At 42.5% G+C, this 16,510-nt stretch overlaps 1 protein-coding gene across 8 annotated transcripts in view; it reads left to right on the top strand.

Moving 5' to 3' along the window:
• The first annotated feature begins 656 nt into the window (after positions 1 to 656).
• Positions 657 to 16,510, top strand: part of SEPHS1 (selenophosphate synthetase 1) — a 28,525-nt gene continuing 12,671 nt past the window's right edge. The window contains exons 1-6 of one of the 8 annotated variants that reach the window (XM_081155727.1): positions 657 to 1,241; positions 3,977 to 4,242; positions 9,902 to 10,005; positions 12,384 to 12,491; positions 13,411 to 13,565; positions 15,438 to 15,528. In XM_081155727.1, coding sequence (XP_081011853.1) covers positions 4,050 to 4,242; positions 9,902 to 10,005; positions 12,384 to 12,491; positions 13,411 to 13,565; positions 15,438 to 15,528 — 651 coding nt within the window. In that variant the 5' untranslated portion in view covers positions 657 to 1,241; positions 3,977 to 4,049. Of the gene's footprint in view, positions 1,242 to 1,641; positions 2,046 to 3,976; positions 4,243 to 9,901; positions 10,006 to 12,383; positions 12,492 to 13,410; positions 13,566 to 15,437; positions 15,529 to 16,510 lie in introns of those variants that run through there. The other 7 variants (XM_081155729.1, XM_081155732.1, XM_081155726.1 and 4 more) reach the window with 7 other exon arrangements.

Genomic DNA, 16,510 nt, shown 5'->3' with positions numbered 1-16,510 from the left:
CTTCCGGATTGCATCACTTCTGCATCCTCACCTAGATGAAAACCCTGGAGCAGAAATTTTAAGAATGAAAAGGGCATCTGCATAGCCTGCAAACCTGACTTGCAACCTAAAGTACCTTTCAGCACCTTTCTGTTACCCAAAACATTCCTGCCCCCAAATACATTTGGAAAATGCTGAACCACTCTAGAAGTCTGGTCCTCTACACTTCTTGGTTCTAAGGGACACCCTAAAAGAAATAGTCTGAAAACAGTGTTTGGTTTAATCAGCAATGCATTAGGAAGCTGAAATCCTGAAAAAGAAAAGTCAACTTCACAAGCTGAAGCTCTCCCATCGCTGTTAATTTAAACACACACAGTGTTAGCCTGCCATGTTTACTTGGATGTGTGAAGAGTAAACAACGTCACTGGGGAACCTGAAGCTCTGACATCCTACCAAGCACCTTAAACCTTCAATAAACTTTGCAGGACGCTTACATATTCACTAAGGCTGATATTAACTCCTGAGCCAGGATAAACAATAGAAGGGAGAGCCGATGAAGTCGTTAGTCATCGAACACGCCGTTTGTGATTTTAAGCCCTTAGTCTTAGAAGAGGCGCTTTTCCTCTGCTCCCACTTTTTCAAATCGCTCCCATGGTCATTGTCTTCCAGCGCCACACGACGTGCGCGCGGGCAGGTCCAGCGTCCCACACGGCGCGGCGCGGCGGAGCCCGGCCAGGTTTTGGAAAACATTCCGGGCCCTTCCAGCGGGTCGAGGAAAAGTAGGTGGCCTGGGCGCCATAGGCTGCTGCCAATGCAAGTCGCAACTTTTGAAATCAACCCTTTTTGCATCAGGCAACGGATGCCACCGCTCCTCGGCTTTGCAACCCCCCACCCCTCCCCCGAGACCAATCATTGCCGCGCTCGGGCCTGCACGGCGCCCCCGCCCCTTTCCCCGGCTGCACGCAGCCACGGAGCCGCTCCGGCCGTGGCCCACCGCCTCTTAAAGGGAGGTGGACGGCACTTAAAGGCCCCTTGGCGCGGCGCACGGCTGAGCGCGGCGGCCCCGTTCTCCGCAGGGGCCCGCGGAGCCCGGCCGAGCCCTCGCGGCGCCCAGCGCGGCCCGGGCTCTCCCGCCCTCCGCGCCGCCGCCGGGAGCGGCATTTTTATTCAGGCGACGCTTAAGGGAGCCCGGCGCGCCCGGTGCATTGTGGGAGCGGCGGCGGCCCGTTTTCGGGTGGAGGCGGAGGGCGCAAAGCGAACCGGTAAGCGCCGGGCTCGGGGAGGGGGGGGGCGCGACACCAGGCTTAAAGGGGAATATTCGTCTGCAGGCCCCGGGCGGCCGTGCGGATCCCCCTCCGGGCCGCCCGGGCTGCAGGGAGCCGCGCACGACCGGCGCGCGCGAGCGCTGCCTGCAGAGGGGCCGAGCCAGGCTTGGTGGGGCCGCTTTAAAAAAGAAGCACCGCCTGCGCCGCCGCCGCTGCCGCCGCGCGGGGCCGGGGAAGGAGGGAGGGAGAGAGGGCGGGGGAGGAGTGGAGGGGGAGGGCAGCGGCGGCGACGCAGGGGTTAATTTTTTCGCCCGCCGACATTTTTGTGCGGCGGCGGCGGCCCGCGCGCGCGCGCGCGCGGCGGGAGAACCTAGCCCGGTCCCCTGGCGCGGCGCCTCCCCGCCCCCCCGCGTGCGCCCTCCGGCCCGCGGCCGCGGCCTGAGCCTGGGCGCCCGGCCGGGCCTGCCAGCTGGCCGGGGTCCCGCCCCACTCGCCCCGCCGTGGCCAGTGGGCCCCGCGCCGTTTCTGCCGTCGCCGCCGTTGGGGGGACGAGAAGACGGGTGTGCGGGCATGGCCCAGCCAGCCGCACCGCGCTGCCTTCCCCGGCCGCGGCCAGCCCGCCGCGCCCCTCAAGGAGCCCCGGCCCGGTTGGCCTTTAAAGGCAACAGCCTGAGATTTAAGGTGTCCCGGAGTTGCGTGTCCCGGCGGCTTCGATGTGTGCTTCACGGCGAGTGCTTGGTCGCTGCGCCCAGGTCGCCGTATCCCCTCCATTGTTGGTGTCCTGGGCTTAGGGGCTTGGAGGTAGGTAGGTTTCGGGCCGGGGATGCACGCTCTCCTACCCCCGCTTAACTGTGGTCCCCCAGCCGTGCAACCCGCTTTGCCATCTAGTTAGAAGAAATTTAAACGTGGCCGGGAAGTAAAGGGTTAACCGATACTTTAAATATTCATGTTATTGTTTTAAAGGTGTAAACAAGAGGCTTTTGGGTTGGAGTTGAGTGCCTCTAATTATGGACGTGTGCACATTCCCTCTTCCCCTCCTTCCTTCCATTAATTGCTCATTTTCCTAAGCAGCCCCCCTTCCTCCTCCCCTCCCAAAATGTAAGAATTTGTCTCTTTAAGGTTCAGATGTCCGTGTGACTCGTGTCCCTAGTTCCATTTGGAACTTTAAAACTCATGAGTGCCCTCCGGACTTAAGGTGTTTTAAACTTTTTTCCCTTTAAAAATCTGGGAAGATGTAAATGATGTTTAAAAGGAAGTTCCCAAAATTGCAAATTCTCCCTGCCTTTTTTTTTTTTTTTTTTAATAGGAATTAGAGGAGGAAAATAACTGGATGCCTCGTGAGTTTGTTTTTTTAATTCTTGGTAGGAGTGAGGCTGTGTTCAATGTGAGGCATTTTGAGAGGAAAGGACTTGTTTTTGTTCCAAAATCTTCCAAGTCATCATGCTGTTGGACTTTTCTAACTCTCAAATGGCTTCAAAATTCCACTTTGGTCACTTGCTTTTTGCTTTCCTGTTGCCCTCCTTTTAGACAGGTTTTCTTGGAACATTGCACAGTTGTAGCTTTCAAACCAAAATCATTGCTCACTCCAAACATGTTTTTGTAAAGATGGTTTGGATTACTGCCTAAACTTGGGCTTTGTGAGATTTATTTTCAATGTGATGTCCTTCCCGGGGGATTGAAAACTCTATAAATGGGAATTATGTTCTTGATCATACATTTTATAAGGGAAACTCACCCTATAACTTTGGGTGTCTGTAATTCTATGCCCAATAAAATATCAGTATGGAGGTTTGTAAACCCTGGGAGCACATGTGAGTTTTTGGTTTAGCTGCAAAGGTTTCAAACTCAGAAGTGCTTGTTCCAGAAATTTCCAGTGGTACCAAGTATCATAATGCTGGTGATTTAGTGCAGCTTAATTTATCATTTGAGCTCTGCAGTGAAAATATGCAGTGGCATATTTTGTCAATGATGTGTGTGTACTAGTTTGTTGGGCAGATGTTTGCTTTCTAGGAACTAGCACTGCGTTAAAACAGAACTTTACACCGCTCTCTTGAAGAAAATGCACCTTGCTGTGTTAAACAGCCATTCCAGTTTTCAAGTTGTGTTCTTTAGTGAGACTACCTCTTAGTTTTGGATTGTGTTTTGTACTTCTAGCTCAATAAAAACATTTTTTTAAATTGAGTTTAGCATCATGAAGAATTTCATCAATGTCCTTTTCCTGCAAAGTATCTAGTAGGTGTTTTATTTTTCTATGTGATATAGCAAAGATATCAGAAAAGTTTTCCAGAAAAGTCACTTTAGCAGAATGTCTAATTTCTAAATCCCAGTGCTTATGGGTTGACAGATGAAGTGACTGGTGTTTTCTCATAATACTTCCTACTAGAAGAACCTTTGTGACTTACTTTTCAAGATGACACTGTGTCATGTAAGCCACCTGGCCCATAGTTCCTTCTTCAGAGGAGGTCTTGCTGCCCCTCGGAACCACAATTATAACAACACAAACATTAGGTCTTATGTAGAAGATGCCTGTGATGGTGTGGTCACTTTTTAAAATCACTTATTTGACTTATGCATCAGTGTGACTGAACTGTTATGGCCTCAGATAATCATTTCCCTTGGTTTTATTGATTTCCATCCTTTTCACATTTTTCACTTTCATGTACTCACTTGATTATTTGCAGATACAAGTGAGAAATCTTTTAATGGTGTCTTTGTGTTTTGGTGGTACTCAGGTGGATCTGTAAAGAAACCAGTGGACTGAGAGAGGGGAGGAGCCCATCTGTGAGGTGTGTGTGCCCAAGAACCATGTCTACACGGGAGTCCTTTAACCCGGAAAGTTATGAATTGGACAAGAGCTTCCGGTTAACCAGATTCACTGAACTGAAGGGCACTGGCTGCAAAGTGCCTCAAGATGTTTTGCAGAAATTGCTGGAATCCTTACAAGAGAACCACTTCCAAGAAGATGAGCAGTTTCTGGGAGCAGTTATGCCAAGGCTTGGTATGTGAACCATTATTTCTCTTACATTTCCCTGAGTAAAGCATCTTGGCTGCAGTATAGTCAGCATCAAAAACCAGACTTCTCTCCTTCCATGTTGCCTTTAAAAAAAAATTTCTAAGAAAGGTGCAAAGAACAAAGCAGTGGTAACTTACATTATTATAATTTATTTGGAGGAGGAAATTCTTGAGAATCATCAAGAAATGTGACCTAACCACTTATAAACTATTAAGTACATAATTGAGACATATTATAGTCAAAGCATTTTTTATTAAATTGATTTTTCTGGTTAGCTGAGGATTAAGCAGACACTCCTTTATACCTTTATCCCAAACTTTCCCTTAAAATGCTTGCATTCTCTTCATTGCCTTAGGAAAGGAGGTGCTTATGCACCAGTGTACAGTGCACTGAGAGCAGTGACTGGGTTGGGGTGGGGGAGGACTTGGGCATTTCTCTCCTCAACATGCATTGCTTGAAAAGTTCCTGTGGGCAGGAGGGAAAAGAATCTCTCCCAGACATAGAAGGTGAAAAGACTGGCCTGAATCTGTACTTTACCCCAGATGTCACCTGGAATTGAGAGCCATGCTGTTTTCTTTACTGAATTCCCAATGTCATCAGTGGTTTGCCTTTTTCCAAATATAGATCTCAAGAAAGAAATTCTAAGCTATTGGGATATTGTTTGCTAACTTTTGTTGTGTAGTTTGTCAGTACAGTGATGCAAGACTGTGATCACTTTGCCATTTAAATCTTTGGTGTGTATTCCAGGAATCTGGATGTTTTGTAGTTATGGTGCTTGACTTGATCAGCTTTCTTTTTAATTTTTTTTTTAAGCTGCTGAAAGGCCAAGTAAGATGAAGTCTTATGTTAAGAGAGATATTTGTGCAGTGTTCTTCCTGCACTTTAAATCTTTTTACTGATTTTTAGAGGAGGGAGAGAAACATCCATGTGAGAGGGAAACATTAATCAGCTGCCTCCTGTACCCTGCCTACCAGGGATTGAGCTCACAACCCAACCCCAGCACGTGCCCTGACTGGGAACTGAACTGGCAACCTTGTGGTGCAGGGGACAGCGCCCAACCAACTGAGCCACACTGGCCCGGGCTGACTAGTTTTCTTATGTAAGGTTTTTATTTCATTTTCGCTCATTATCTTATTGTGAATACAACATTGGATTCAACCCAGGGTACTCCTTTCTTCCCTGATATACAAAACAGATAAGAGCAGAGGTACTTTGATTAGGAGAGAGGAAAGCTCACACCCCACACGTTAGGGGCCTCGGGACTCTCAGGAGCTCAGTTTGAAACGCCCTCATCTAGCTGACATCTGAGTGCAGAAATGCCGCATGAATGAGTTGGATGGGATGACAATTTACTTGACAAGAAATAAGAATACAGTTTCTGATTTATGATGGTTCAGTTCATGAGTTTTTGGCTTTATGAGAGTACAAAAGCAATACACACTCAGTAGAAACCCTGCTTGGAATTTTGAATTCCAGTCTTTTCAAAACCAGGCAAGGGATATACAGTATTGATACTCTCTTGTGATGCTGGCCAGTGAGCCGTAGTCCCGGCCAGCCAGAAGATCACACAGGGACACAACTGATACTCTACAGTGTATTCATTGTGTTAGATGATTTTGCCCAGCTGTAGCTAATGTAAGTGTTTTGAGCATGTTTAAGGTAGGCTAGACTAAGCTACGGTGTTTGGTAGGTTAGGTGTGTTAAATGCATTTTTAACTTCGGATATTTTCAACTTACAATGGGTTTATTGGGATGTAGCCCCATCATAAGTTGAGAAGCATCTGTATACTGAAAAAGCTCTTAGATAATTTTGTCAGGAAAAATAAGCTACTGAATGGGGCAAAAACTGCAATAAAAACCTTATGGATAAAGTAAAAATTCATTTTTATAACTTCACTCTGTTGACCTTATTGAGCACTTGGGCATGCCATGCACCATTAAGTGCTTTGATAATGGGTAGCATCATTTGCTCCTTTCAGCAGCCCCATGATGCTTGGCCAGTGTCAAGACCTGGAATTCACATCTTCCAGTTGCTCTGCCCTCTGTCATCTGGTTTCTAAATCCAAATGTGTTCAAAGTGGGCAGAGTAGCTACAGCACCTATAATCCTTTAGCAGTAGCAAGGGAAGAGGCAGGGAAAAGCAGATATAAGGACACAAAGGCTATGGACTCTGGTTACATATGGGTTTTGAGAAGTAAATGAAAGCTGTGGCCCTTTCCCAGAAAAATGCACACTCACAAAATTTGCCTTTATGGCATTTGGTAGGGGTAGCTATGGACCCCGGGTTACAAGCAAACAGATGCTAAAGGAAGCATAGTATTAAAACTGCGTACAGAAGTGGTATATCTTTTTTTTTAAGATACTTTTTTATAGATCACAGAGAGAGGAAGGGAGAGGGGGGAGAAAGAGAGAAACATCAATGATGAGTCATTGATTGGCCGCCTCCTGTATGCCCCGCACTGGGGATCAAGCCCTCAACCCTGGGCATGTGCCCTGACCAGGAATCAAACTGTGACCTGGTTCATAGGGTCAATGCTCAACCACTGAGCTGTGCCAGCCAAACAGAAGTGGTATATCTTGATGGTAGAAGTTTGCTTTGGAGTCAAATCTAGATTCATACCCTGACAGTCACTTACTAGTCACTGATGTTGCTCTGTGCACATTTTTAACCCTCCTGATGCCTCAGCTTCCTGATCTATACAATAGGATAATACTGCACCTTGTAAATTAATGTACCAGAAATTATTTATGTGTATATATGCACCATGTGTATATGTACACACATATGTAATACATATGTGTATATATATGTATGATTTATCCACACAGATGTGCTTATCTGTTTTTAATTTTTTTCCTAAAAGTGTCATATTTCCTGGATTCTAAGATGCTGTTAATTGAAGGACAAGCCATAACTATTGTTAAATGCACACATATTAGATGTATTCTAACTAAAGAAATGTTAAAATAAGTCTGTTTAAGAACCTGGTACATCTGTTGCGTGGTACTTAAGAGCTGTCAAGTATTCATTCCTGGCAGTGGTGATGGTATGATAATTTGGGTTTTCTTGATGAATGGTTTCAGTCTTGCTGAAAACCTTCTAGAATTCCCCATTTTCCACTGATAATTGAACGTGCGCTGCTCAGGTTGGTACTTGAGGCTTCCTCCACTCCTAGCATTTCCCTTTATTCCCACTTGCCCTCTACCTGGATTGTCCCTCTCTCTTTAACCTTGATACCCTAGTTTTTTCAGGCCCATGACCCATCTCAGGCTCGCCCTCCCTCCCTCCCTTCCTTAAATTTATTAGGTGATTTGTAAACCAATCACTGTGGACCATTGCTTTCCAAAAGAAATATGTAAGCCACGTGTGTAAATTAAATTTTCTAGTAGTCACATTAAAAAAAAATAGAATTAGGTGAAATTAACTCTAATATATTTCATTTAACCATATAAAATAATTATTTCAACACTTAATTAATATAAAACATGAGATTTGGGGTTTTTGTTACTAAGTGTAAAATCTGGGATATATTTTACATTTACTATGCATCTCTGTTTGGAATAGACACATTTCCCATGCACTGTGACCAGATGTAGTTAGTGGCTTGTGAAAGAGGAAATGGGAATAATGTGATCTTCTATTTAGCCATCAGAACATGCTCAAGGGTCATCAGTTAAGATGCTCTGATGCTAGGTATAAATAGAAATTAAATATTTTAGAAATCAAATATATGTAATTCAAATTTAAGATTACTGAAGTCAGAAACGTTTAAAGCTTAACGTTCAGTGACTATTTTTAGTTTGTCTCTGGGGTCGTAGAGTTTATATGGAAACCTAAAAAAACCCCTGTATTTCACTAATTTCCAAAGTGAATAGTCATACAGTCGGAATAACCAGTTAGAATGATCAATTTAGGGAGAATTAATATGAGTTAAATGTGGTTCTTGCTCTATTTCCACTTAAGTGCTGAAGAACAATTGTTAAGTAAAATTTCTGAGAGTCTGCACATATACACAGTTTAAATGAGTCATTGCACACATTCTTGTCTAATACACAGGAAAACTGATCACTGGTAAAGTGGGTTCCATTGTCACAGATTTGTGAGTCTTGCCATTCTAAAACTAAACTCAGCCCCAGCTAGTTTCCTCAGTGGTTAGTGCATCAGCCCTTGGGCTGAAGAGTTCCTGGTTCTATTCCTACCAAGGGCATGTTGCAGGCTCCGGGCACATGTAGAGGCAACCAGTTGATGTGTCTCTCTCACATGGATATTTCTCTTTCTCCCTTCCGCACGCTCTGAAAAGCAATGAGAAAAATATCCTCGGCTGAGGGTTAAAAAAAATAAACTCTGCTCCCTAGCTGGATCTTCCAAGAGTTTGCCAATCTGTTGTAGTTAAAAAAAAAAAAAAAAAAAAATCAGCCTGTCTTCACAGAGTTCATAACTTTTTATTAAACTTGATTTTATTTTTGCATTAGTAATAATGGACCAAGACTTGGGGGGGAAAGGTGCCCCTCTGCCCCCAGCTCTGTTAGGTATGTTGCTGTGGTGGTGCTGAAGTAGTTGTACTTCAGCATTTTACTTATGCAAAATATGAACGGTATACAAGTCCTTGTTTCATGTAATTTCATTATGATTTATTCTTGTTTCCTTTGGAATTCTGAGTTGAGAGGGTGGCATCCCCTTGCTTCTTTTGTACTTCAGCCTGCCTTTTTCTCTGCTGTTGGCTGATGGACTGCACAGGTGAAGTCAGAGGGCAGGTGGCATCTTTTGAGACAGGTGTAGGAAAGTACTCTATTGAGCCTACTTGGTGGGAAAGCCAGTCTGAATTTGTAAAATGCCTGCATTACAGGTGGTTCTTAAAGAAATATAACTTACAGGAACTGGTCTTGATTGTTTCTAAACTAATTTCAGGAAAATACAATTATATCTAATTAGCCTATTGTATATATTTTATTCTAAATGTTTAGCAACAATTTTAGTAAGTTGAAATATTTCCAGCAGGCTTACTTAGCACATTTTTCTCCTTCATATTATAAGTTAGGAGAAGTGACATGTTTTCTCAAGGGGAATAACATGGAATTTTAGGATTTCCTCTTAAAAAATGCTTTTAGGTGCCACAGTGTTTATGTACTTGCTTGGTGGGAAATGATGAATTCCTGTTCTTGCTTTATCTTCTTTTTTCTAATTTATTTCATTTTTGACTAAAATGTGGATACCATTTTATGTGTGTAAAATATTTTACAAATTTTCTTTTGGGAAAACAATAATGCCTAAAGAGAAACTCAAATCAACTATAGATGAAACAACCCAAGTTCCATTTATGCTATTCTCATTTTTAAAGAAATTTTATATGGTACCAGGCACAGGAAAGTGTCTGTTCAGGGCACCATGTTGAGGGCTAAAATTATACCATATTGAACTTGAGTCTTCATGACTAACAAATTTTACTCTTATTTTCTATCTTCAGCTAGTTATGTTTTACATTTACTTCAGTTATGCTTCTTGATAGGAAACACATTGCTGTATTGGCAGCATGCAGCTTTCCATAAGTATCTCATACAGAACAATCCTATTTGGAACACTGATGGCATAAGATGAAATCAATTCCTGTTGATTTGTGGGTGATGATGACTTCCATCTTTGCAGGCATTGGGATGGATACTTGTGTCATTCCTTTGAGACATGGCGGTCTTTCCTTGGTGCAAACCACAGATTACATTTATCCTATTGTTGATGACCCTTACATGATGGTAAGTTTGACCTAATGTGTTTTTACATCTGGAACTTCTGTTAACTTGGTTTTGGGATGTGGCTGGAGTTTTGTATGTGTGGTGTGGTGGGTTTTCTTATTTTTTGTTATATCGAAATCGTTCTCATTCCACCACTGACCTGACTCCTGCAGTTGCAGCCATTTGATCTATTTCCTGCTCGCACTTGGTACTGCACATGAGCAATTAGGCAGAAATCCCTCTCCTGCTTTTGTGCAAGAACATATACTGTCTACTAACAGTGTCTGTTGACTGACATATTTGTAGCTTTTTTTTTTCCTTGATGTTTATAAACCCCTCACTCCTGTGTTTCGGGCTAGAGGTGTTATGATAACCTGTAAAATAGGTCTAATCCTATGTGTTTCCTTCCAGAACAGAGCTTAACACAATTTAACTTCTTGACCATTTATTCTGATTCTGGGCACTCCCTTCACCTCCAGCTGTGTTACATACTCACTGTAGAAGATGTGTCTGAACGTCTGGATTTAAGTTCCTGTGTGCTAAGGGCACTGGGCTCAAGCTGCATGCATAGAAACTGGGGCCATGAGGCAGCTAAATGGGGGAGAGGGGGAGGTGTTTACCTCTCAGGTGCCAATAACAAGCACACAGGTTAATAGAAACCTATTTCCCCTCCATCTTTTCTCTCCTCTAGAGTAGTATTCATGAGAGACTGAGGTATGCCACCCCTCAGGTGTTGCACCTGACCAGGTGGCAAGGATAGCTAGAACCGGAATTCATCCTTTGTCCAGCATCTCTTAAAAGCATCTGAGGCTGGCCAGGCATGGCTCAGTGGTTGAGCGTTGACCTAGGATCCAGGAGATTGCAATTCGGTTCCTGGTCAGGGCACATGCCCGGGTTGCAGGCTCAATCCCTGGTTGAGGATGTGCAGGAGGTAGCCGATCAATGATGACTCTCTCATTATTGACGTTTCTCTCTCTCTCTCTCCTTCTCCCTTCCTCTCTCTGAAATCAATAAAAATATATTTATAAAAAAAAAAGAATCCGAGAGCCCGGCTGCCTAGGTTCAGCGTTTGAGCATTGACCTATGATCCAGGAGATTGTGGTTTGATTCCTTGTTGGGTCACGTGCCCGGGTTGTGGGTGTGAACCCTGCTGGGGGGCGTGCAGGAGGCAGCCAATCAGTGACGACTCTCTCCCTCTCTCAAATCAATCAAGACTTTTTTTTTTTAAAAAAGCATCTGAGAGAGAATCCAGAACAGAGGGGCAGAAAATTGCTGTAGCCCTAACCAGCACTTGGCACCCAAGTTGCAAACCACTTGTTGCTGCCTCAGTTACTGTTCAAACTGAGTCACAGAAGGCTATTAAGCTCACTGCCAATCTTCCAGAAAATCATCAAAAAAACCTAAACAAGCAAAAAAACACTACTGATAATGATAATACTTGGGAGTTTGATTATCTTTACGCCAGAATAAACATTTGCCATTTTCTCCTTTACTGTTCAGCTAATGGTAAATTTTAATGGTACGTTTAAAAATGTTCTGGTGTCAATAAATTCTTTATTATGACATTTCTGCTGAATCCTATTTTAAAATCCAATAGCTTATCTTTTTCTTTAGAAATCAGTTTGATGTTAGGCTTAGATGTGTTTTATTCTATTATCTTGTTTTTCAATCAAAATTATTTTTCTGTTTCTCTTGTATAGCCTTCAAAAGAAGCTACAAAAATTTCTCCATCCAAGGGTATAGAAACCATCTTCTCTATAATCAGTCAAGTCCACCTTCTTTTTACAATGTTTGGGATAAGTGGCCATTTCCAAGTATGCTTTAGGATACTTGTTTTCACTCCATAGCTCTTCCCTCCCAGACCATGGCTCTAACTTTGCTCCCCCTGACATCTTCCCATTCCTTGTTCTCCATCTAAATCAGGCCCTGGAAATCATTTGGTCTGCCCTGCCAAGGCAGCTGCAGGTGGGATTTGAAATTCAATAAATCTGGGAGCTTTTTTCATAGCTAATTTTTAAGTTGATAATTGTGTATGGCCTGTGAATGATGGTTGTAAATATCCAAATGGCCCTTGGCAGAAAAAGGTTCCCCACCCCTGATCTAAATAAACTATAGGCTTCTGATACTTAGAATGAGAAAGAACATGGAAATTGTTTGATCTGTCTGAAAAAGAAAAGGTTGGAACAGGAATGATTTGGAAAGAGGGAATGTCCTAGTTCTGTGATCAAGGAAAGGTAACCAGTCTGCAAATCACAGAAATAGGACCCCATCCCAGCATCTGCCATCCCTGGAAAGTCCCTAGGTTCTCTTGGGAAGTACTCTGCAGGCTCACTGTGTTTCTAAACATGGAAAGTCCCCGTCCCCCTCTTGTCCTTTCTCATGTCTCCGCTCTCTTCTAGGGCAGAATAGCATGTGCCAATGTCCTCAGTGACCTCTACGCAATGGGGGTCACAGAATGTGACAATATGCTGATGCTCCTTGGAATCAGTAATAAAATGACCGACAGGGTAAGTAGGAGATGGGCCAGCTGCTTACTGTCTGTTGTCTTGATCACTTCACTTGGCTGGTCAGACCTTTTCACATCTGTAAAGTGAGGAGCCCAGGCTGCATGGCTTTGGTATTTCATCTTGTTCTCCACTTTTTGGCAGTAATTAGTGAATTAAAATAGTCTGATCTATTCATATTTTCATTTCTGCCACCTGCTTCCCTTTCTTCTGGGTAGATTGAAGCCAAGACATTTGGGTTTGTTTTAAAGTCTAGGCCACAGTAATAGCACCTCCATGCCAAGCCTGTGGACTGGGCCAGCCTTACAGACCCAGGGCAGGCCCCTTCCCTTTGGTTGCTGGTTGGGCATTGATGTAAGACAGTGATGGGTCTGGGGTGTCACGTATGTTCCCATGCTTACCTGGCAGTATCTATAGCCTTGCTATCTGTACCTGTTTTCTGACTCAGACATGAATTCCCAAGGTACATGTTTTTGTCCCCCAAAAGAAGTTTTCCCTGCCTCATAGAAATGAGTTTTCAGTAGGCCCTTTTCTGCCCGCATAAATGTGCACGTGGGCCATTGCTTGCGCACAGCCCTCTGAGAGAGGGCGGTGGGTGCATATTAAGTGAGTTTTGGAGTCCTTAAGGACTGTTTAAAAGAGTTGGCTCAGATTTCGGGTAGCCCTGTGCACCCAGTCACATTCCAGTTTTTATTTCTCTGTTGTCCGGGATTCATTCACATTATAACCTATAATATATTCCAGCTTTTGATAAAATGGCTAGTGTAAACTATTCCCTTCCACTTTCTTACTCCCTATACAGTGTGAACTTTAGGACATCCTTTAGGGTTTTATGATCCTCTTTATAACTACAAGTGAAGACTCTCTTTTCTTGGTTTTGAACTGAATTATGTGACTTAATTTGTGTCCTTTTAAACCCTAGGAAAGGGATAAAGTGATGCCCCTAATTATACAGGGTTTTAAAGATGCAGCAGAGGAGGCAGGAACATCTGTAACGGGCGGCCAAACAGTGTTAAACCCCTGGATTGTTTTGGGAGGAGTGGCTACAACTGTCTGCCAGCCCAATGAATTCATCATGTAAGTTGTTTTTGTTCCATGTCACCTGGCCTGGTTCTCTTTCTTTTCTTAAGATAGATTCATTGACATATAACTTGCATAATGTAAAATTCACCTATTTAAAGTATATACATGTAGTTGAATTTAAAATATATAGTTCAAAGTATATACGTCTTTGGTAATAGTCACGGTTTTGCAACCAACACCAGAGTCGGTTTTAGAACATTTTCATCACCCCAACAAGAAACCCCATCCCCCTTAGCTGTCACTCCCCATCCTGGCGTCTTTTACTTTACATAATATTATTTTTAAGGTTCATCCACTTTGTAGCATGTATCAGCACTTTGTTTTTAAATTTTTAAATATTGTTTATTGAAGTATAATAAAAATTTTACATAACAAATTTACATAACAAAATTTTATATAATATAAAACCCAGCTTTTTAAAAGTATAGACGTCATTGGGTTTTTTGTGTTCATAAGATTGTGCAACCATCACCACTATCCAATTCCAGAATATTTCAGTCACCACCACCCCCAAAAAAAGAAGTCCTGTATCCATAAGCAGTCGCTCCCAATTCCCTCCTCCCTCCATCCTCTGGGAACCACTAATCTACTTTCCGTCTGTATTTGCCTATTCTAGGAATTTCATAAAGGTGGAATCATACAATATATGGTGTTTTATGTCTGGCGTCTTTAGACATAATGCTTTCAAGTTTCATCCATGTTGTGTAGCATGTATCAATACTTCATTTGTTTTTATGGCTGAATAATGTTCCATTATGTGGACATACCACATTTTATTCATAGATGATAGATTGTTGGGTTATTTCCACCTATTATGAATGATGTTGCTATGAACATGCGCGTAGAAGTTTTTATGTGGATATACATTTTGATTCTCTTGGGTATATATGCCTAAGAATTACTAGGTCATGTGGCACCTGTTTAACTTGAGGAACCATCAAACTGGTTCCCAATAGCAATGTAGCAGGGTTCCAATGTCTCCACATCTTATTTTACTTTTATAATAGTCATCCTAGTGATTTGAGGTGATACCTCACTGTGGTTTGGTTTGATTTGCATTTCCCTGGTGGCTAATGATATTGAGCACCTTTTAATGTGGTTTTTAGCTATTTCTAGATTTTTTAAGAAGTTCTCTCTTAACACAAGTTACCACTTTCCATGTTACATGTCTTGTTAAGAAAAGCCACCCTGTTCTATTTTCCGAAGGAAGTATAAACTCCATTTGTTTTTCTGATTTTGTGAAGAGGTACTGATAGCACTGTGTTCACATGGCTCAGAATTCAGAAGGTATAAAGGGCTCTACTAGTCCTTCATTCACGCCTCATCACCAGTTTCCCTTCCTGGAAGCAACCATTTGTACCAGTCTTCAGTGATCTGAGTGCCAAGTATGAAACTTATTATTGGTTGGTCTGAGTTTGAAACTTTGATGCTGAAATCACCAAAACTTTATACCCACAAATTTGAGCCAAATCCCACAGTCTGAGAAACAATCTTTGTTTTAGAAGTCTTGTTGCCTCAGAAGCATGGAGGGTCTGTATTGAAAATTGCACACGAGCATGGCCGAATCAGGGCCTGACAGGCCTTTGCCTCTGAAGGCTTAGGTGATTTGCTTCTGTCTACATTTTATTGGAGGGCTGGATCTAGTAGGTAATTGGTAGGTTCTTCTATTCTCTTTCAGTGTTTTTGTCCCAGTAGTAGAAACCTCAGTAGCAAGTTGCAAGGCTATAACACATGATATTAGTAACTTAAATGTAAGTGCTTGCACATGCAATGTTTTTAACAGCCTTTTCTTTCTCCTATTTAACTGGTGATGAGTTTACCTCCTTGGTTAATTTGACCATACCATACCCTTGTTCTTTTTTTCAGGCCAGATAACGCAGTGCCTGGGGACGTGCTCGTTCTGACCAAGCCCCTGGGGACACAAGTGGCTGTGGCAGTGCACCAGTGGCTGGATATTGTGAGTGATCCTGCCTGAAGGGGGGTTGGGGGGAGCTGAATAGAAGTTTTAACATGTTTCAGGTGTAGTTCTAAATGTCATCAGCTTGTCTTCTAAAAAGGAATTCCTTTAGTTTCACTACCAGGGAGTTTAATATCAGTCATGCCTTTATAGAAATACTAGGAATTGTACATATTCTTTTATTAAATCAGAGTTTCAGGTACTGCATGCTTAAAGGAGGTAAGCCCCAGCTTGGGGCTTCAAAGAAGCTCTATAAAGAGAATTTGCGAGGCAGTGAGTTTGTTTATTTCTTGCTGAGATAGCTTTGTCTTTCATATCTCAAACATCACTAAAAATAACACAGAAGAGAATGTGTAGAAAGTTTGATGCTTGGGATATAAGTAAGACCAGGGTTATTGACAATTTAAATTATTTTAGTCATGAGGTTATTGGTTTTTGTTTGTATGTTTTCTCTTTTCAAACTAATTAGTAGCTCAGAACATTTTGATAAATAATTATCTTGTAGTGGGAGCATCTAGAATATATAGATATTTATCCTGAGTCACTTTTCCACTGAGCTATAATCATAATTCATTTAAGATTTTTCCCACTGTCATAACAATTCATAAATTAATATGATTTGTGGTATATCTCACATATATCACATGCTTTTAATTTCTGCAACTGTCATCTGAAACTATCATTCCTGATAAACAGTTAAAAAAGAAAAATAATTTTTATGTTATTCATAACCTAGTATATGCTGGGTTGATATAACAGAAAATCTCTAAGGCTGCCACAGCCTAGTTATTTTTCCCTTCTCATCCAGTGATGATGGGGAGATTTCCCATCAAGTATGATCATCTGTAAACCTGATTAGAGGCCATTATAGGGCAGTAATCTACAGAGTTGCTTTGCAATCCAGCTGCTCAGATCTGAGTAATTCAGCAAGGGAGTTGGAAGCAGGTGAGGCAAAGGGGCATCAAAGATGAGGGGTTTGGAA

The sequence above is a fragment of the Miniopterus schreibersii genome, assembly GCF_964146895.1.
Source record: "Miniopterus schreibersii genome assembly, chromosome: 1".
NCBI classification, from domain to species: Eukaryota; Metazoa; Chordata; class Mammalia; order Chiroptera; family Miniopteridae; genus Miniopterus; species Miniopterus schreibersii.
The sequence above is the reverse complement of the archived record's forward strand: the minus strand, read 5'-3'. Positions and strand labels throughout refer to the sequence as shown.